This window comes from Notolepis coatsorum (assembly GCF_963971535.1).
Source record: "Notolepis coatsorum genome assembly, chromosome: 12".
In the NCBI taxonomy this organism is placed as follows: Eukaryota; Metazoa; Chordata; class Actinopteri; order Aulopiformes; family Paralepididae; genus Notolepis; species Notolepis coatsorum.
The window spans coordinates 62,398,543-62,419,694 of NC_140176.1; the positions used below are offsets into that span (position 1 = coordinate 62,398,543).

At 48.6% G+C, this 21,152-nt stretch overlaps 1 protein-coding gene across 1 annotated transcript; it reads right to left on the minus strand.

The window, feature by feature from the left end:
* Positions 1-614: 614 nt before the first annotated feature.
* LOC311237869 (splicing factor 45-like) lies at positions 615-1,874 on the minus strand (the record flags this gene model as incomplete). The annotated part of the gene is made up of 1 exon (XM_084325846.1): positions 615-1,874. The coding sequence occupies one exon, from the start codon at positions 1,872-1,874 to the stop codon at positions 615-617; it is 1,260 nt and encodes a 419-aa protein (XP_084181972.1).
* Between the last annotated feature and the right edge of the window lie 19,278 nt (positions 1,875-21,152).

Genomic DNA, 21,152 nt, shown 5'->3' on the forward strand with positions numbered 1-21,152 from the left:
TGGACGATAGTGGGGTTCAACAAACATACATTTTATTGTGCACAAAATATAAAAAGGAACCCATGAGAATATATCAACTCGACATCAATTTAGCTGCCGCAGAGGCTAAGTGCAAAGTACTGGAAGAGTACGAGGGCCAGCGAGCCTAATCCACAGTGTCCCGTAGGGATGGAATGAACTCTTACATAGAGAAAAAGAAGCCCTTCGAATCGCAAGCTCACGAGCAGGCTACGCCTACTCCCCAGGCCGTAGCGATAAAAAGAGAACCTGCTTAAGTCGCTTACTCGTGAGTACTACGTTCGTTGATAAAGAAAAATAATGTCCACAGCCGCTCCAGTGTAAAACAAAGATATCCAAATGGTTTATTTCTCTTCCACAGCGAAGTCTTTCTTTACAGAAGTGGTCCTAAAGCTATTTTCCTAAATATTCACGTTACTACTACAAGCTAAACTCTTCTACTAGATAGAGACACTGACTGTACTTCACAGAGAGTATAAAAAAGAAAGGTTTGGGCTTATGTACAGCGAGCTGTGTGTGTGCGTGTGTGTGTGTGCGGCAGGGCATCGAGTCTTTCTGGGTCCGTCTCTCCGGGCTGTTCCGGTTCCGGCGGGACCTCACAGGAACTGTCTGCCCAGGTCCAGGACCCGGAACTTGTCCAAGTTGTAGAAGCAGGCCTTGACCACCCGGCCGCCGAAATACCGGCCGTTCAGGTCCATCACGGCTTTGATGGCCGACTCCACTCTTTCGAACTCCAGGAATATTCTCACGGCTTCTTCCTCCGTCACGCCCGCGATCTCGAAGATGACACATTTGGTAACTTTGCCGTATTTCTCACATTCCTCTTTAGTCTCTCCTTCCAAGTCTTCATCGACCTCTCCTCTGCCCACCATGTTCCTCAGCAGCACCACCTTGGTGGGACACTTGAGGATCTCAGACTTCTTGGAGTTCGCTGAGGAGGCCCCGCCTCCTGACGGCTTGGCTGCTCCAGACTGGCTGGATCCGGGTTTCTCTGCAGCATCTCCGATGATCTTGCCTCCCCTCTTGCTGGTCTTCTTCACGGACAGCGCGGTGCTCAGACCCTGTTCATGCTTCCCCAGACCCTGGCCTTCTCTGTAGCCACACTTCTGCATGATCTTATGGGCCACCGTCCCTCCCATGTTGGCCAGGAAGGAGTTGGTTGGACCAGGTGGTGAGCGAGGCCGCTCCGAGTCTTCGAACATGGGGGGTGGGATGGCTGTTTTAGAGCCTCTGGGGGGACGCCCTTCATCTTCATACGAGAACGACACAGCTGTGCCATCTCTGTCCACTAGTGATGAAGGAGGAGCAATGGCTGCTCCACCCATAGTCCTCTTCCTCCGCTCCTTCTCATAGTCCTCATCCTCGTCCGAATCTCCTTCCGTCATCGGGAAGCGAAAGAATCCGCTCGGCGCGGCTCCGCCATCGTGCCTGTGTTTTCTCTTCTTCTTCCGGTCCTTGATCTCCTTCAGCCTCTCCGTCTCCCGCTGCCGGTCCTCGCGGTGCCTCTTCACCACCTTGTCGTAGTCGTTCGGTAACATGGGTTCGTACTCATCCGCCAGGGGGACGAGGGCGTCGCCCGCGGAGAAGCTGCCGGGAACCACGTCCTTAAGGCTTGCAGCGACGTGTGGGGGCGTGTCCAAGATCTGTCTGTCAAGTTCACCGGAACTGCCTCTCTTCAAGTTGATGACGGGAGCCAGGACAGTGACCTGCTTCATACGCTGGGTCTTGGCTTGAGTCAACGCTGGCTTTTTCACTTTCAGCTGGGACTGTAGGAGTTTGAAGTTCTTGGACCAGCCCTCGGTTTTGGAGTCAGTGGTGGTCGCCACCCCTGTCCCCATGTCGTCATAGAGCGACATTGTACTCTGAAACTAAATTACCGCCAATACTGTAAAGATATAGATCTGCTCACTCAAACGATGGGAAAGAGCCAGCAAGTTGACCCACGGCCTTCAGGTGTGGAGGAATCCCGTCATGTGACAAGCCATATTTGTGGCTCGACACCTTCCAGCGAAGTCTTTCTTTACAGAAGTGGTCCTAAAGATATTTTCCTAAATATTCACGTTACTACTACAAGGTAAGAAAACTGTATTTTCCCAGTCTCCAAAATCACCGCCGACTCGACACATGAAAATTCCTCCACACTGGAAAGCCGTAAATCAACTTGCCGGCTCTTTCCACAGCAAACCGGTAGGCTTGGCTCCTTGGTAGAGAAATGCATGCTTCAGTCTATGTTGTTTAGTCTATCTGTTTCAAGATGCACACTGCTGCTCTGAGAGAATTGTTGACTATTATTATATAGATACACAAATGTTCTAGAATGTTTGGTTATGACATCATACCGTGCCATCACAAAGGTTCTATAATGTTTGGTTATGACATCATCACAAATGTTCTAGAATGTTTGATTATGACATCATGCTGTGACATCACAAATGTTCTAGAATGTTCTAATATGACAAATTTCAATGACTTTATCTAAATCCAATCAATATTCCTAATGCCGTTTCAATGTAAGGTTATACAAATAAACATATAAACATTCATATAATACAATAACCTAAATATATAGCTTTGGCTCCTACATATAAAAAGGTAATGGTACAGACAAGAATGGCAAAATATATACAAAACAATCTAAAGCTAACTGTAACTGAGGGGTACAATTCCCTGACTGTATTACTAGATATGATACTTACTACCACTACCTTTGTACTTAATATTCGGCCACCCAGTACACGGCATAAATATATTATCATGAACACTCTCACGTAGATGAAACGGATCCAACACAAATGTACGAATTAGAAACAGGTCTTTATTTCCTACACAGCGATGGTGTGTAGAATAAACACTTAATCACTTAATTACATTTATGAATTGAAATAGTATGCACTTTTATGGCAAGGAGTATTCGTCGGTATATCAATAGATAATGTCCAATCTCTGAAGGCGCAGGTGGTAAATATACGACCTGGAATAGTTAAGGAATAACAGCAATGATACTTTAATGATTATAGGCTGGATACACTAGAGGGGGTTAATCCGGTCGCTTGTAAGCCGACAGGAGTAGGAGGGGGGGGGGGGTAGAATCCAGCTGCCTCGTCCGGCCAAGGGTATCCCAGGAGAACCCACTGTAGTGCCGTTCAATGCGCCGGCGATCCTTGGACCACAGATGAAAGCAGGTGGACTCTTTGTGGGCCGGCTCTCTCCGGTCCACGGGGGAGAGATGTGGAGAGACCTCGTCTTGCAGAGCGTCTCCTCACCTTGCGTCCTCTCCAGGGGGGGGGGGGGTTCCAACACACGGTAGTGTCGGGGGTCTTTATCCATAGAATAATCAAAGTATCCAAAGCATAATCCGTGCCTGGGAAGGCGGGCTGTCGTCGGTAGAATAATCCGGTATACAGGTCCACTCGCTCGTCGGCTCTGGGGCTCCTCGGGTGCAGCTTCACATAGGGTCAACCACCCTGGGTAAGCAGCCAGTTCTCTGCCCGAAACGATGGGGTACTGACTACGGTAGTATTCTCACCGCACGAAGCACTATATATTAACAGACTATTATTAGCTTAATAGACTACGTCCAACTCGACGATATAGTGCCAAATATGACTATTCAAATATTAATATACACGATGTCTCAATACCGATGGTAGGCCGAAATTGGCCTTACTCCCACACGTGGCATCGCGGGGAGGCTTTACGTCTGTGACTCTATTGGAGGGTAAGAAACTGGACTGAAAAGAAAGTCCTACTTTAGTAGCGCAGTATATATACGCACTATGAACAAATAGTCCCATTAGTGGTGCGGTAGCCAAATTCCTACGCGGAACTAGGACTTGTTCGTACATGTCGAGCGGTACGTTTGAACTGGGTCTGAGGGGTATGGCAGCCTGGCACCAAGGTCTCGACCAATAGTAGAATGGAGACTATTATGGGATGTTCAGTAGGCTAGAATGGATATTCAATGCATATTGTACAAGGAATATACAAGGGATATCAGGGAATATTAGAGAATATACAAATACAATTAAATATATATATATAAATAAATATATATATTCGGTTTAATCTGGCCCTTCACAACAGCCACCCCCTGAATAGGTCCCAGACCTAATCAGTTAAACGGAGACAGATTAATCGCGTTGTCTATTTACACATAAGGGTTTGCTGTAGGGGTCAGTCAACTTCACAAAGTCATAGGGTTGTAGGGTCATGGTCATCATCGATTGTGTCTGGGAGTCGAGGCAGTTCTATGAGCCTTGCCACGGGACGGGTGTAAGTGCGACCCTGGACGAGCACTTCAGCTGCTCGGACCTTGCCGTCGGCACCGGTGATCACTTTGCTTACGCGGCCGGCCGGCCACATAGCTCTGGGCAGTGATTGATCAATAATCATGACGACTGTTCCTTCTGACAAATTGTCTCTCTCCTTTACCCACTTCTGGCGGGTCTGTAGAGACGGTAGGTAGTGCAGTAGGAAACTGTTCCAAAACTTGTCGGCTAATACTTGGCTGTACCTCCACATTCGTCGGCCGTTCGCTTCTTCAGGCCGGTACATTGTCTGGGGTAATGCAGGATCTAGCCGCCCCATCAGGAGTGTGTTGGGGGTAACTGGGTCGATATCCGCCACATCACTGGAGACATATCCGAGGGGCTTCGAGTTAAGTACTCCCTCAATCTCCGTGAGGACTGTCATTAGGACTTCTTCCGCCACAGTCTGGGCCCCAAGTACTGCGTACAGAGCTGTCTTTATGGAGCGCACTTCTCGTTCCCAAGTGCCACCGAAGTGGGGTGCGTTTGGGGGGTTGAATTGGAAATCAACCTGTGCTGGAGCGAGGTGGGTCTTAAGTTCTGGGCCCATAGCTTGGAAGCTCTCTCTCAGCTCTCTTTCGCCGCCTTTAAAGTTTGTCCCATGATCGGACAATAGGGTAGACGGTCTTCCTTTCCGTGAAATGAATCTACGGAAGGCCATAAGGAATGAGTCTGTGCTCATGGTCGGGAGAAGCTCGATGTGTATCGCTCTGGTGGTCATGCATTTGAATACAATACCCCACCGCTTCTCGGTTCCTCTTCCTTTCTTTATGTGCAGCGGGCCAAAGCAGTCCATACCCGTTGAGTGGAATGGCTTGTCACCGATTCGGAGGCGACATGGAGGAAGGTCAGCCATCCTTGGTATGCTGGGCTGCGCGCGCCACTTGCGGCAGTCTAGACATGTTCGTTGGAAGCGTCGTACCGCCTCTCTTCCTTGTAGGATCCAGTAACGACGTCTGATTTCCGCGAAGACTCTTTCTGCTCCTGCGTGATGTACATCCTCATCGTATTTCTTTATAATCAGCTCTGTGACCTTGTGTCGGCTGTTCAATACGATCGGGTATTTAATGTCATCCGGTAGATTGGGGGCTCTGCGTAGGCGACCACCCACTCTGATGAGGGTGTGAGCGTCGCTCTCGGGGGCCAGGTGAATTAATCTGCTGTCGGATGGGACAGGCTTTCCTCCCTGTAGACAGGCCAATTCATCGGGGAACGAGTCTCTCTGGGCTCGCTGCAGTAGAAGCAATTCTGCTTCCTCGTAGTTAGCCGCTGACATATCAGCGGGGGACTTGCACTCCGGGTGGTACCGCAGGAATGTTCTTTGTTGTGCACTCTCTATGGACGTGCAATCGTTTATGTTAGGGTCGGTGGAGGCTACGGTGCTCAATCCCCAGAACACAGACTTCTTAATTTCCACCTCCTCTGGACTTGCTTCCCTCGGGATAGGCTTGGGCCACTGTCCTTCCGGGAGTCTTAGGAATGCGGGGCCGTCACTGTAGACATTGCGACGGGTGAGGTCATCCAGGGGCATCCCCCGGGTGATGACATCAGCTGGGTTCTGTTTTGTATCAACGTAGCGCCACTCTGTTTCTCCGGTTAACTCTTCGGTTAAGTCTTGAATCTCTGTGACTCTGACTCCCACGAAGACTTTGTACTTGCATGAGTCCGATTTGATCCAGGCGAGTACCGTCGTGGAATCTGACCACAGGATTGTTCTAGACACCGGTATGGTGAGCTCACGTTGGATGAGCGTGGCTAGGTGCGCTCCGGCTAGGGCTGCGCAGAGCTCTAGACGCGGGATAGATTGTTGCTTGCGTGGGGCTAGTCTCGAGCGGGCGAGGACAAGTGCTGTGTAGATCTCTCCCCCCTGGTCTTGGGCCCGCAAGTAGGCTACTGATCCGTATGCGACCTCTGAGGCGTCACTGAAGACGTGTAAGTCCATTTTACATGTCTCTGGCCTCACCGTGGGTGGGAAGTAGCTTCGGCGCATATTAACGCCTGGGAGTGAGTGGAGCTCCATCTCCCACTCTCTCCAGGTGGATGCAAGGTGTGCGGGAATGGGGTCGTCCCAGCCCTGGTCCTTGTCCCACAATGCTCGTACAATCATTTTTGCCCTGGTGGTGTACGGTAGAATACATCCTAGCGGGTCATATTGTCGGGCGAGTGTTGTGTACACACTCCGTCTGGTGGTCGGCGCCGCCGCCGGCCTTCCCTGCTCCGTAGTCAGGGGCTTGTGTCTGTAGTGAAGCGAATCTGTTTTGAATCGCCACACCAATCCCAGGGTCATCTCCTGGGCTTCTCCCGGGATTGTAGCCATCCAGGTCTCGCTGCTGGCTGCCTTGTCCTCGGAGGAGAGGCTGCGCAGTACTTGCGGATCGCTGCTGGCCCACTGCCTGAGATCAAAGCCGCCTTTGATCAATGAGGCGCGGAGTTTAATCAGGAGAGCCTCGGCTTCTTCCTGGGTTGAAAGGCTTTGTAGACAGTTGTCTACGTAGAAGCTGTTCTTTACGCTGTGTCGGACCTCTTCGTCCGCTGCTGGGTCCTCTGCTACATGTTTCTGTAGTGCAAATGTCGCACAGCAGTGGCTGCACGTCGTTCCGAAGGGGAGGACTTCCCATTGGTAGATGGCTGGGTGCTCATCTCCTGGCTTCTCTCTCCATAGGAACCGTAACAGGGGCTTGTCCGCCTCTACTAATCTCACCTGCAGGAACATTCCTTTAATGTCCCCGCTGATGGCCACCTTTTCCTGGCGGAAGCGGAGTAGAACGCCGAGTAGGGAGGGGCCGAGTGTGGGACCGGGCAGTAACTCTTTATTCAGATTTTGGGATCCGATCTGGTAGCTGCAGTTAAATACTATGCGGTCTTTACCGTTGTGATGGACCTTGTGGTGGGGCACGTACCACGATTCAGTGGTCTGGTCAGCCTCTTTAATGTCCATCTTTGTGACGTGTCCCGCTGTGATGAGCTTCTCAATCTCAGCGCGGTATACACTCTCTTGGGCGGGGTTCTTGGCTAAGCGCCGCTCCGTGTTCAGCAGGTACCGTTCTATGGCGTCTGTCTTGGCGTGGAAAGTAGGCATTCCTTCTCGCCGCAGGAGTGGCGTGGCGTATCTCAACACGCCGTTGACCGGGACTCTCTTGGTCCCTGTCTCGAGGAGGTGAATGGCGTAAATGTCATCTTTAGAGCGAATGTCTTTCTTTCCATTCTTAAAGGGCATTTGTTCCAAGCTCCATAGCCGCTCTACGTGTTGCAGGAGTGCGGTTTCTCCCTCTGTGACTCGGGAGTGGAGACATCTAGTGGCTGTACTTCGGTTGAGAGATTTGGCGAGCGGGCCTTGGAGAGTCCATCCCAAACGGGTCTCGACTGCTGCAGGACAGCCTCGGGGTCCGGTATGAACCCGGTCTATCGGGACAATGAGGTCTGCATGGTCGGAGCCTATCAACAGGGTCGGCATAGCATTGTCTATGAGCGGGATCGGTAACTTGCGCAGATGTGCATATTTCTCCATCAGCTTGGCGACGGGGTATGTGTACCGCGACAGTCCTATTTCTTGGCTGGTGAAAGCGTCTGCAATCTGGTACCGTCGCTCAGGCTGGCCGCTTGCTGCGATAGAGAATGAGACATTCTCGCCCTTTATCGTCTTCAAATCTCGTCTTATTGTCCGAATTGTCATTTGGGTTTCGCTTCCCCGCAGCCCTAGCTGGGCCGCAGCGGAGGCGAGCAGCAGGGTCTTCTCTGACCCGTCATCGAGGACGGCATAAGTGTCCAGGGCCCTCATGCATCAACGTGTTCTACGCACAGATCTGTGCGTAACCCGTGCGTACGATCATTTCTAAGCAAAGAGTGGGATTCATCAATTTCGATTTGAACTTGACTTTGTGCTTACATCTACGCACATTTCAGACCTGGCGTACCTAGCTCCCAGTGGTAGAATATATTATTACAACAAGGAAATGAGCTTCTGTGCATAATAACACTGGATGTTCTGTATGAACCGTAGTTCATTATAGTTCATTGTAAGATAGCAACAGTAGTGTAATTATGGTCAAAACCCTATAAATAGCATTTGGAATAATAGATCTTTCTCTCAGAATGAATGCAGCATGTCATATATGTTACGATGAATTGAAAATGGGGGACCCTGATGTAAACAAGACGAAAGTCTTTCTCTGGTCTGCATCCCCTTAACAATTGTATGTATTGAGCTGTACTGTACTGTACCCATTCTGCAATCTGTTAATAAAGTTTTCATTCATTCATTCATTCATGGTTTATATAGCGTTATCGGAATATACGGGGTGTAGGCTACTGACTGACTGCGCTCCGCGTAGCTTGATTGATTGATTGATTGAAAAGTTTATTAACAGATTGCAGAATGGGTACAGTACAGTACAGCTCAGTACATACAATTGTTAATTGGGGATGCAGACCAACTTTCGTCTTGTTTACATCAGGGTCCCCCATTTTCAATTCATCATAAATCATAAAGCTCAACTCGTTATTATTTTGCGCACAGACCGCCGAAACACGGGAACGTTTTGATTATATTTAAAAGGCTTTACGTTAAACGAAACAAGTGGAATTTCGAAGCTGTAAGCAGAATAAGTCATATGAATATAGTGTTCTTCCCCCTTTTTACTGTACAAGAAAGAATAGAAAACGCATTGCAATGACACCATGCAGATAGTGGACAGACTATATGATGGGATTCAAGTTCATGTATTGAAAGGCAGGATACATCAGATTCATTGTTCTATGCTCTCGTATTATATTGTTTATATAGGCTACCCAATACTGACATCAAAATAGATTGTAGTATGCCTCTAGAAATCATATGCAGCAGGTAGAAAATTGACGGGAGATCCATCGCGATTTGGAATAGAATTGAGGAGAACTTTAATCCGTGGGTATTAATCAAACAACACGGGAAAAGGCAGTCATATTCCAGCGCGGTCTTTATTAGCCGACAACAAAATAGATGCCTCTAAAAATCATATAGCCAATCGAACACAACTAATAAAGGCATTCATACAGCACGGTTATAATGACACACAACCAGCGCCAAACAGTGGTCAACGAACGGTCTTTATTAGTATTTTGAGCTGTCCAGGCAGAATTGCAGCAATGGTTTTAGGGAGCCGTTGATATCTGACATCACCGTTTACAAGTCCGCCTTTTATTTATCCCATAAATCATAATACGCGATAGTGTCTTCTTGGTTCGACAGCAGTGAATTCTCCGTGGAGTTTCTCGGAGTCCCGCTCGGGTCGGTCCATTATTTCACATCCCATGGGGGGGGTTTCCTCATTTTCATGACCATATATGGATAATCATGCACGAGCATTGACGGTAGAACAAAGTGGTATTCATCAACACGGAGGACCATAGAGCCTGCGTACGCACGTGTGATGAATGCCGACTTCCCTGTGCGTACGCTAGTTCTACATTCCGTGCTTACGTGTGGAAGTAGGTCAAGTTCAAAGTCCACGTTGATGCATGAGGGCCCAGGACTTTATTCTGGTAGCTTAGTGTCACACGCACTACTTTTAGGAGTACTCGGGCTCCACTGCTGCTGGCGGGATCGATGTACATGACGCTCGCTTTGCGGCTGGATGGTGCAGGTGAAGGGCGCCGTCTGTTACTGTCGTGAAGTATGTCCAGATGGGCTCCATCGCACTTGGTGCACCTTTTCTTTAAGCGGCATTCGGCTGCCATGTGTGAGCGCGCACAGCGAAAACAGCGCTTGTTGGACTTTATCCATTGACCTGCTTCCTCCGCGTTCAGCTTGGGGAAGGAGTCACATTGCGCTAGCCAGTGTTCTTTCTCACAGTAGGGGCACACTATCTTCCACTTCTCCGTTCTGGAGGGGGTGCTGTGGCTCCTGCTGCTCGGTACTGACTCCGATTGGTGCATCACAGTCACCGATCTTCTTCCATCATTTAGTCGTCTGGTTCCTTCTCTGGAGCCAGGGGTGCTCCGTCCGAATGTATCTAGCCGTAGGCTGCTGACTTCTCTCGCCAGGAAGTCTGCTAGATCGAGGAGGTTCGGTTCGGGGCCATTCGGGTCTCTGTGGTCCCTCTGCCGCCTAAAGCGCTCCTGACGAGCGGGCGGCAGCTTCTCCAGAATCCTTTCCACATTTGAGTTGGCGTAAAGTTCATACTTCCCCTTCTCTCTTTGCGCTCCCAACATCCCTACCAGGGACTGCACTCTGATGGACAGGTCGTCCAGTGCTCGATTGTCTATTGCTGGGGGTAAGCGGTCGATGTGTCGGATCTCCTGGATCACGTAATCCCATATGCGCCCATACCTCTGGTCCAATGCTACCAGCGCTGCTGTGTATGGGGTGGTGGAAGTCGCGTAGGCGAGCGCTATATTATGTGCGCGGGGCACCTTTAAGTGCTGCAGTAGGATGGCGTATTTGTGGCGTTCATCCAATACATCCACCAACATGGTCTCCAGACACATGCGGAGTTCTGTATACTGGGCCCGGTTCTCTTGGGTGAAGTCGGGTACCATAGGCGTGCCAATGTATGACGCTGACTGTGGATACATCGGCGAGCGTTGGGGGAGAGGCCTTCTAGGCGAGTCTCCTCCCGCTCCTTGGTATGGGCTGGTACCGGCAGTGTACCATGGCCCGCTTGTCCAGGTGCTGTTCCTCGGTGCGGGTCGTGCGTCGTGCTCACCCGTGTATAGAGTCGGGGGTCTGTAGCGCAGCTCCGCGGGAGTATAGCCTGGGCTGTACCGGACCTCCTGGTCCGGTAGAGTACTGTGCTGTCTTCGGGCGTGGTTCTCCTCCTCTTCCTCTTCGTCTTCAGTTAGGTCATCCAGTGCTTGTAGTCTCTGGTTTAGCCTCTCCACAGGATATGCTGCTCCTTCCCGGTTGCTAGGTCTCGCTTGGACCGGTGGGGGGAGGTGGTCTGTGGGGGGTATAGACCTCGTCTGTTGGTCAAGTTCAGGGTTGTTTACTCGGCTAGGGGATGCCGCCCTGGAGGTGTGTCTAGACGAGTTCCTGGAGCCTCTGGCGGAGGGAGAGGGTGTTGTCCATCTGATCAGCTGTTCTATTAGTTGCGCTTGCTGTCTGTCGCGCTCTGCGTCCCGTAGAGCACCAGCAGCTGCTCGCTGGCTGTCTGCTCGGTCTCGGGCCACATTCTCTTCCATCTGAATGCGTCTTATTTCCAGGCGTATGTGCTCTTCTTCGCTCCGTTGCTGTAGCTGCAATCGATCGCGTTCACCCTGGAGTCTATCGCGTTCAGTAGAGGCGTTCAGGCTGACGAGGAATGCCTGCTGTAGGGTCCTCTCTGCCTCGCTGGGAGAAGGCGGTTGTATAGGGCAGCCTTCCCTCGGGGTACTCCTTGCGGAGCCTTGGAGCTCTATCTCCACGGTGCTCTCCCCGTCTTCTTCCGTGCCGAGTTCTCTCTCGGTAGCGTTGTATTCCTCCCGGGACTCATCGGGGACTACTTCTTCAGTACTGGCGGGGTGTGAAGTCATGTCTGGTTCCCACTGGTCCCCACCGTGAACTTGGTCAGTTACATTAGAGCCCGTAGGGGGCTCTATGGTCGGGGGAGTCTGGGCGTTGGGGTTAGACATACTTTTACTTTCTAGTTTTACCGCGTTTACTGTTAGTAGAAGACTAGGTTGTTGACTGACAGCGTAAGCCTCTAAGTACTGAGGGAGCCGTCGTTCGCGCTGCGGGCGTTGGTTAGGAGGATCGTTTCGTGGAGTGTTCATCATAGGCCATTTCAATATTAATAACACTATATTAATATTACACTAATTACCCTCCGGCTCGAAGGACCAATTGTAACTGAGGGGTACAATTCCCTGACTGTATTACTAGATATGATACTTACTACCACTACCTTTGTACTTAATATTCGGCCACCCAGTACACGGCATAAATATATTATCATGAACACTCTCACGTAGATGAAACGGATCCAACACAAATGTACGAATTAGAAACAGGTCTTTATTTCCTACACAGCGATGGTGTGTAGAATAAACACTTAATCACTTAATTACATTTATGAATTGAAATAGTATGCACTTTTATGGCAAGGAGTATTCGTCGGTATATCAATAGATAATGTCCAATCTCTGAAGGCGCAGGTGGTAAATATACGACCTGGAATAGTTAAGGAATAACAGCAATGATACTTTAATGATTATAGGCTGGATACACTAGAGGGGGTTAATCCGGTCGCTTGTAAGCCGACAGGAGTAGGAGGGGGGGGGGGGTAGAATCCAGCTGCCTCGTCCGGCCAAGGGTATCCCAGGAGAACCCACTGTAGTGCCGTTCAATGCGCCGGCGATCCTTGGACCACAGATGAAAGCAGGTGGACTCTTTGTGGGCCGGCTCTCTCCGGTCCACGGGGGAGAGATGTGGAGAGACCTCGTCTTGCAGAGCGTCTCCTCACCTTGCGTCCTCTCCAGGGGGGGGGGGGTTCCAACACACGGTAGTGTCGGGGGTCTTTATCCATAGAATAATCAAAGTATCCAAAGCATAATCCGTGCCTGGGAAGGCGGGCTGTCGTCGGTAGAATAATCCGGTATACAGGTCCACTCGCTCGTCGGCTCTGGGGCTCCTCGGGTGCAGCTTCACATAGGGTCAACCACCCTGGGTAAGCAGCCAGTTCTCTGCCCGAAACGATGGGGTACTGACTACGGTAGTATTCTCACCGCACGAAGCACTATATATTAACAGACTATTATTAGCTTAATAGACTACGTCCAACTCGACGATATAGTGCCAAATATGACTATTCAAATATTAATATACACGATGTCTCAATACCGATGGTAGGCCGAACTTGGCCTTACTCCCACACGTGGCATCGCGGGGAGGCTTTACGTCTGTGACTCTATTGGAGGGTAAGAAACTGGACTGAAAAGAAAGTCCTACTTTAGTAGCGCAGTATATATATGCACTATGAACAAATAGTCCCATTAGTGGTGCGGTAGCCAAATTCCTACGCGGAACTAGGACTTGTTCGTACATGTCGAGCGGTACGTTTGAACTGGGTCTGAGGGGTATGGCAGCCTGGCACCAAGGTCTCGACCAATAGTAGAATGGAGACTATTATGGGATGTTCAGTAGGCTAGAATGGATATTCAATGCATATTGTACAAGGAATATACAAGGGATATCAGGGAATATTAGAGAATATACAAATACAATTAAATATATATATATAAATAAATATATATATTCGGTTTAATCTGGCCCTTCACAACACTAACAATGCTCTCTCTGTGGCCATACACACACAAAGGCAATTTCCAAAACACAAAGGTCAATAAACAAACGCAAGTAGTAGTATCAAAGTCAATGTCATAAAGTATCACTAGGCCTAGCCTCATGCCAGAGAGAGAGAGAGACACTGAAGTGAGAAGTCATGTTTTAACAGGTGTGTGGTGATCCATGATTGGGTGGTGGGTGATGGTTGTTGATTGAGTCTTGGAGTCTTGAAACCCATCCACCAATCGGTGCTGTGCTGCTAATGGAAGGGCAGGCCTAGCAGGGACCAATGGTGGAGGACGGGTTCTGGCTGGAGGGAGGAAACAAAATGGAGAACAAGACACACTGGGGAAGCACATACATTGGGATGTAACAGTCAGCATCAAACATATACAGAACACATTAGCTTACATACAAAAAAGGAGCACTTGAATTGGTCCCCGGGCGCGGTACCTCACCAACGCCCTGTCTGCTCCCGGCTGCCCTTGGGGGGAAGGACGACGGGATAGGTTAAGCGCAGAGCTCAATCGCATCGCGACCTGAGAAAAAGACAATGCATGTGTGTGTGTACATTCCTGTGTGTGTGTGTGCCGCCCATTGCATGTCCCATGTCGTTGCATGCCAAATAAAGACCTCTCTAAAGATGTCCTGCATTATTATTATATATAACCAATACGGGGTAGAACAGTCGGTCAGAAGCTCACTGGACAGATCTAGTATTAAAGTGTAAATGTTTATTTATTTACATTTCCCCATTTTGACATTATTCAATAATGTCAACAAATATAGAAAACATGAAATGAGAGGCGATTTTTGTGATTCCCCCTTTTGACATGATTTCATAATAACAATAGTTTCTAGCCTTTGGGACGATAATTGAACATTTCCCACCCGGCAACACTGCTACCAACAAGACAAGAGTTAACTGCCCAGTGCTAAATCAATCCGGGTCAAAGCAGTAGCACCCAGCCAGTATAGAGTTCACCTGGCAGCTATGTGCCCCTCCTTAACTTACCGATTTCTTCTTTAATCCTTTGACCTCAAACACTATTACCAGTCCTATTGTGCTCTGAACTCTTTGTAGAATCCATCTAGAGTGCAATTGGTTGTGGAGTCAATATGTTGGCTTGGTCCATTCATTTGGGGCTGGTTTTGATAGAAACAGTACTGAGTTATTGGGCTTTTCTCTGTGGATCTCGTTATTAGCTTTATTATGTACCTCCCCCAGTTAACCCGTAATAATTTATAATGTATCCAATGGCTGTGGCACTGGAGGAGTCTTTCACCAGGGCACAACTTTCCAACGATTGTCGACCACGGCTGCTTAACAATATATTTATTGGGTTTTAGTTTGCAAATTACAACATGTATATCAGCAGAGCAGTATTCAGCAAACATTTTCACCTCGTTCTCCCTCCCCTAACCCCACCACACACAAAATAATAATTAACTTCAAAAACAGGTTCACATAGGAAGGATACAGATTTAAATAATAAAAAATAAACATAAATAAATAATAATACAACCAAAATGTTTTACACATTAAGTAAAGGGTGTTTCTTGTCGTTTTTACACAATAATAAGAGTTGTCCCACAGTACTCCCCCTAATCCTGTTCTTGTTGAAGCAAGTTCCCAACATTCGTATTGTGCTTTAAGAAGTACACAAATGGTCCCCAAGCATTATCAAAAATGTTTTGTTTACGTCTAACAATATACACCATCTTTTCCATTGACATATTTGAAGCCATTTCTTTAATCCACATACCAATTCTTGGTCCGTCAACATTTTTCCAATTAAGAGCTATTACACGTTTTGCTTGTAATATGCACATATCTATAAATCTAAACTCTTTGCGTTGTAGATGTGGGGTGGTAGGATATAAACCAAGAATAAAAAGCTTGGGATTCAATGGCAACTTCTTTGATAAAATGTGATCGATCAGATCAATAACATCTTGCCAGAAGGTTTTCACTTTCACACATTCCCATATGCAGTGGAACAGTGTCCCCCTTTCCTCACTACACTTAATACAAGTATCTGGAATATTATCATTAAACTTATGCAATTTAACAGGAGTTATATATGTAGGCATCAGCCATTTATATTGTATAAGTTTTAGGTTGCTACTGACTGTCTGACTCTGTGCCTCTTTACATGCCACGCTCCATTCTTCTAAAGATATTTCCTCCTCTATGTCTTCGTTCCATTGATTCAGTTTTGATTCAGATGATTCATCTGAACCAGATACAAATAAGTCGTATAGCATTGAAATTAGACCTTTACCATAACAGTGTCTAGTGACTGCTACCTCTAAGATGGAAATGTTCGGTATATCCAATGAATGGTTCTGAGATGATATAAAACTCCTTAGCTGAAGATATTTAAAAAAGTGATGTTTCGGAATATCATATTTTGTAGATATTTCCGCAAAGGACATGAATACTTCATCCTCCTCCCTGTATACGTCTTGCACTTTCCTTAACCCCTTTTCAGCCCATACTTTAAATCCACTATCGTTTTTCCCTGATTTAAAATTGGCATTGCCCCAAATAGGACTGAACCTGGATCGGGGCGTATTTATATTCAAATATTTGAGTGTGTCAAACCACACATCTATCATGTTAAAATAATGGGGTTGTCTGTATTTTTCTTCAGATATTTACGGTCTCCAGAATACAAATACAGGTGCAAGGGTAAGCTCGGTTTAACAGAGCAGGATTCTGAATGGATCCAAGCAGGGGGATTCTCCGATGAGAAGTAAAATGAACCACTACTGTAGTTACATGCTAGGTATGTAGTGTGTGTGTGTGTGTGTGTGTGTGTGTGTGTGTGTGTGTGTGTGTGTGTGTGTGTGTGTGTGTGTGTGTGTGTGTGTGTGTGTGTGTGTGTGTGTGTGTGTGTGTGTGTGTGTGTGTGTGTGTGTGTGTGTGTGTGTGTGTGTGTGTGTGTGAAGAGAGAGAGAGAGAGAGAGAGAGAGAGAGAGAGAGAGAGAGAGAGAGAGAGAGAGAGAGAGAGAGAGAGAGAGAGAGAGAGAGAGAGAGAGAGAGAGAGAGAGAGAGAGAGAGAGAGAGAGAGAGAGAGAGAGATAGGCTATTGTCTAGCCTAATGGTTTTTTGACGGCAATAATTTGGTAAGTATTGGCTTTTCTCCAAGCTGATCTAACGGATTCTCATTAGTAAAATGTGGCAACCAAAAAAAAAGGAAAGAAAAACAACAACAGTAATCTATAATCTCCATGGTGACGCAGACTACATCTCAGGACTGGATGATTCCGTGAAAGGAATTACCGTTTCAATTGTAAGGTGTTCTCAAAAACCCTATAAGCATTCAGAAGGGTCAGCCTGTGCGTAGGTCAAGAATACCTCGACCTATTCACCTTGACCTATGCAGTTGACGTCTTTGATTATACACACTAGGCAGAATCGTACACTGTTTAGAAAGCGGTTGGATATCCTGCTGGTTTAACAGGCTGCTCATGAAATATACATCATTTGAGAAGTCATTCTTATTATTGCGATACAGTTTTGTTCCATATACATAGGCTAAAGAATACATAATCTGCAGCATTGTCTATTTTTGTTCCTTGACCGTTTTGAGATATCTTTTGGATACTCGTGCTGCCTGGTAAAAAGAAAAAGAAAAAAAGAATTACAAAAAATAAATAGAGAAAGAAACAAACCCTATTATGACAGTTTGTGATCAAAGTAAATGAGTCATTAATAAGATGGAAGCATTGTGCACTCCACTCCATTGTGTTCTCCCGTGACAGCATGAGTAAAGCTGTTTGAATATTTATCACACCACAGTGTCCATCAATTGATGCCACGGTGACAAACAACTCGGATGACACAGAAGCAGAAGGTAAGAAACTTTTCTAATGGCCATTAAACCCAAACACATAGTATTTTTTTTCTTTTCATTAGAATGATACCTCACTCAGGGGCGTAATTTGCGGGGGGGTCCCCGGAAAATGTCCCCCGCATGATTTCAGAATGCAGTATTTGTCCCCCCCATGTTTTTACCCCCAAACCGCTGCAACTGCGCGGCCTGGCGGCCAGCACTGTGACTCGCTAGTCGCTACTACACAGTGCCGGCACTGCAGATTTACCCTACTCTTGGAATTCATTGCCAGATCCTCAAAGTCATACATAGGGGCGCTGTCTCGATAATGCAGTGTTATTAAAGCAGCGTGTAGCCGACACATGAACCAGTTGGAAGCGTCAACGCGGAACTGGAAATCCGTTGGTAAAGAAATAGCGGCCTGGAATCATTTTTGGGAATATATCTGCGGTTTCCCTGGCGGATGGCGAACAAGCCATCCTGGACCCCCGACAGGTAAGGTAAGCGATTTTAGATGTATCACTTTAAGTGTGCGGCTGTTGTATATTGTGAATATTGAAAAATAAAGGCATGACATTTAGAGACGTCCCCGTCGTGGCGTTCTGGTGCGGGGATATGGGTCTATCTGTGCAGGGGCGCAACAGCAACAGGTGGGGTAGGCTGGGCAGAGATGTATGCATCAAAACGATTACATTGTTTGTCTCGCATACATTCGATTTATAATGCGAGCACCTGCATTACAAATCAAATGACTGATCTGTTATGTGTTATGGACCTGAGTCTCGAGAGGCACTTTATAATAGAAAAAAGACAGTGCAAACATGTATATGTCGCTTACAGTTTATTATGCCTATGCAGCTCGTTTATTTTGACAGAGTTAAAAAAAATTCACTAGTATCATTATATTAAATTAGCGAACGTGCAGCTGGACAAGCCCTGGCTCCACGATGACCACTTCTTACAAGAGGCGCCACCGCCTGGGAAAATGCGTATTGCACACCTAGTATTAGAAAAAAAAAATTGGAAGGGGGGGGCGCCCCCCCCTACCCCCCCCCTGCGACGTCACTGACCACGCCCCCTAATATGTCCCCCCCACCGCTAGGAACAAAGTTCCGCACCTGACCTCACTGCATAACGTCATTGTCGAGCATGCCGCAGGTTAGGACAGATATTGTAAATAAATATAATAATAAATAAAAAGAACAGCAGTAACAAAAAAAACAATACATGTGTTGCTTGGTCATTGTATTGATTTAAAGCCCCCGCCCCCCCCTGTGTATTTAGGCAACCATTTATGTGTTTGGACGTGTAGTTTTCCTTGTGGTTATTGCAATCATGTGCTGTGAAGGCAAACTTTGACTGCTTTAACTTTTCTGCAAAAAATCAAGGCAGGTTTTGTAATGTATTCTTTTTAAATTGTATTTGCTGTAAAATCATGCTGGGTGAGGGGGGAAATGAATCCGTCAAACAACACAATGGTGATCATAACGGTAGGTTATGTAGATAACCTAGTTATATTAGTATTGGCTGAGCGTTCCGCTCTGAGCCGTATGAGATATTCTATCTCCTACGATACCTATTGTATCTCCCTACGAACAAAAAAATACATGCACCACACCTGTATGGGGCTCCGCCCCCATGGTGGCACCGCCCATATAGCAGTGACGGTAGTCACCACACACCCTTCCTCGCCAAAAACCCGTCCCAGGAAAAGATTCCTCAAGAGGGAACTCAGGGCCGCGCAGAGCGGAACGCTCAGCCAATACTAATATAACTAGGTTATCTACATAACCTACCGTTATATGCCGTATTTGCTATCGCGTTCCGCTCTGAGCCGTATGAGATATGGGGAAGAGCGGACGCGAAGCCCGACAAATGTACCCCCTGAGGACCCGTAAGCCCACATCAAGGGGTGCGGGGAGCCCTGTCACCCCATCCTCCCTAATGAAGGGGGGGGGCGCAGTCAACTCCACCTGAATGCGAACAAGAGGGAAACTAGAACCCCTTGAACACACCGTACAGGCGGAACCACGTGTGACTCAACACACTGTGGCCCATACCCATACACCAAAGGACGGGAAGCAGGAAAGGCCACAGACCCCAGAACCGCCTGGGAGACAGAACCCCCGGTCATGTCCATGAGGAAAACCTTACAAAGGAGCCCGGGGAGGACCATGAAGCTGCAGCACAGATGGCCTCCACCGAGGCCCCACCCAGGAGAGCGGCAGAGGCAGCCACCCCACGAGTGGAGTGCGCCCTGACGCCCCCAGGGGGATCCTGCCCAGCCAACGTGTAGCAGAGGGTAAAACCCTCGCACAACCAATGGGACAGGCGCTGCTCCGACAGTGCCTTACCAGCACGAGCCCCACCATAACAGACAAAAAGCTGGTCGGTAACCCTGAAATCCTGAGTACGGCTGAGGTAAAACCCGAAGCACGGCCAGGACATGACAGGTGAAGGCCCGCATCTAACTCACTAGTGTGAGGAGGAGGACGAAACGCCTGAACCACAATATCCCGGGAGCGGAAGGAACTCCGGATATTCTTAGGCACGAAAGCAGGATCCGGTCGCAGAGTGACACCGCAATCGGTCCGAAAAGACAGGCACTCTGGACGTACCGAGAGAGCACAGAGCTCACCTACGCGTTTAGCGGAAGTGACAGCCAGAAGGAACGCGGTCCTGAAGGACAGCTGTCCCAACAGCGCCTGCTCGAGCGGCTCAAACGGGGCCAAGGACAACCGACCGAGGACCAATTGAAGATCCCAAGTCGGAGCCAAGGAGCGTTGCACCGGCTTAACGCGTCGAACGCCAAGCAGGAAACGCTTCACAAGAGGGTGGCTGAACAAGACATCCCCTCAAACCCCTCATGATAGGAGGATATAGCTGCTGCATATACCCTCACCGTCGAAGCCGACAGTCTATCAAGGAGAGACTGGAGGTAACTAAGGACAGCATCCAGGGGGCAGGAGACTGAGTCCCGGCCCCCCGCCTTACACCACACTTGGAACATACGTCATCTGCCCGCGTAAGCGCGACAGTGGAGGGAGCATGCGCATTCCAGATGGTAACACCATCAGGATCAAGAACCTGCGCCCCTCAACGTACCCGTCCCAACAACTGACCTAACAGATGTATGGGGAAGAATCCCTGGCGGCACGGCATCGGTCCCAGACCCGCCTGGCCATGTCCAGACGCAATCCTCACCCGTCAGGATGAGGGCCGCCCCGCGACAGTACACCTGCACCCACATTCTCCCTGACGGGGATGTGGGGAGCCCTCAGGCCGCGCAGATGGAGGACGCCCATAGCCAGCCGCCCGCCGCCTGGTGCAGACAGGGGGAGCGTACTCCTCCCTGTCTGTCGATACACGACACTGACGTCGTATCGTCCGTCCTGATCAACACCATTTGTGGACCAGAAGGACCGCTTTCAACACCAACACATTGAACGTAGCGCAGACCGGGCAGCATGGTTTGCCAGCTGCCCCCTACTGCGTTGGCCCGACGCATCAACAGCGAGGGAGGCGTCGGTGAAAACGCGACGTGAGACAGCGCCGTAACCGTCCTAGGACGGAACCTCCCGAGCGTGTTGACAACACGCTCTGAGATGGATGCCCATAGCCCTCCAACCGTTGACTGGGAAGAGGAATACTCTACATCCAGTCTACAGCAACACCAGGCTGGTAGAGACCTGCCTGGTACGAGACCTGACGATCCACCTTGACCGCGAAGGACCAGAACGTCATCAG